This window comes from Citrus clementina, unplaced genomic scaffold (genome assembly GCF_000493195.1).
Source record: "Citrus clementina cultivar Clemenules unplaced genomic scaffold, Citrus_clementina_v1.0 scaffold_2, whole genome shotgun sequence".
Taxonomy (NCBI): Eukaryota; Viridiplantae; Streptophyta; class Magnoliopsida; order Sapindales; family Rutaceae; genus Citrus; species Citrus x clementina.
The window spans coordinates 35,094,378-35,095,540 of NW_006262688.1; the positions used below are offsets into that span (position 1 = coordinate 35,094,378).

General features: G+C 33.5%; 1 protein-coding gene across 1 annotated transcript in view; it reads right to left on the bottom strand.

Annotated features, from left to right (window-relative positions):
* Window positions 1-568: 568 nt before the first annotated feature.
* LOC18050710 (phospho-N-acetylmuramoyl-pentapeptide-transferase homolog) overlaps window positions 569-1,163 on the bottom strand; it is a 3,620-nt gene continuing 3,025 nt past the window's right edge. The window contains exon 8 of the mRNA XM_024191001.1: window positions 569-1,042. Within this exon, the coding sequence (XP_024046769.1) occupies window positions 842-1,042 (201 nt within the window). The 3' untranslated portion in view covers window positions 569-841. The remainder of the gene's footprint in view (window positions 1,043-1,163) is intronic.

Here is a 1,163-nt window from a genome sequence, read left to right on the forward strand (position 1 = left end):
TATTTCTTAATACAAAATTAGAAGTATGTCCAACGTTAACTAAAAAATTTGGTATCACCATATTTAAAACAATGCATACCCATTTAAAAAGAATGATTCCCACGCCTTTAACATCTAATCGGGTGATTTTCAAACAACTTTATTTAGCTAATCACTCGAGTACAAATCATAAAAAAATATCAAATTAAAAATGTTAATTTAAACTTTTCCAACCCTCTAATTGAATTACCAAGCCCAGTGGTAGTCCTTCATGATTAAATCTTCATTTAAAGGAAAAAATGACTTGTGACATAGATCTTCAAAACTTTTTGATCTTGGAGACTTGGACCATGCAAATAATATTAGAAAGTTAACAAACATTCGAGTTCATTTTAATGCCGTGAAATAGTAGGTCACAAATTTCGGTGTCACACATTCCATTTGTTTCACGAACTCATTCACTGTTGGAAAAATCATTGTTTCACCCAAAAAAAAAATTCCAAACACGGCCGATCATGCTCCAAAGAGTTACCAACTGTAATGGCAAATTGTGCAAGAAAGCAATTTTGCCAACAATAGAATGCTAGTGGATACAGCTTAATCAACAATTGATAATTGTGTTCAGGCATTTTTGGATCAACAGCAGTTACAGCAAACCCTCCAGTAAAAAGAGAGGAAAGAAAAAAAAGAAAAAATGTGTTCTATATACATGATTCTACTGCTTTCCTTTGCACATTTATGCAAGAAAATGGTAAAAAAAAAAAAAAAAAGATTGAACAGACAAAACAGGTGATTTGGCAGAAGAAAATTGTTGATTCTAACTCTAAAAATAATTGGAGATAGAAAGAAACTAAGTCAGAAACTATGCTGCTATAAGACCTACGTATCCAGCAAATAAAGCCAACACTGAAGATATAACATAAGCACCAGCCACAATCATTGGTTCTTTAAGCCCACACAATTCCAAGTGATGATGAAAGGGTGCCATTCTAAACAACCTGCGGCCACCTCCCAGCAAGTGCTTGGTGATCTTGAAGTACAACACCTGAAATATAATTGCAATTAATTATCAAATCCAGGAAAAGTCATGAACTTGCCAAAAATTCACCAACGCATCAATCCTTTAGACTCTAGATGACAAAAAGAACCATCTTAAACTGCTTTGGGTGAGCAAGCATCATAAT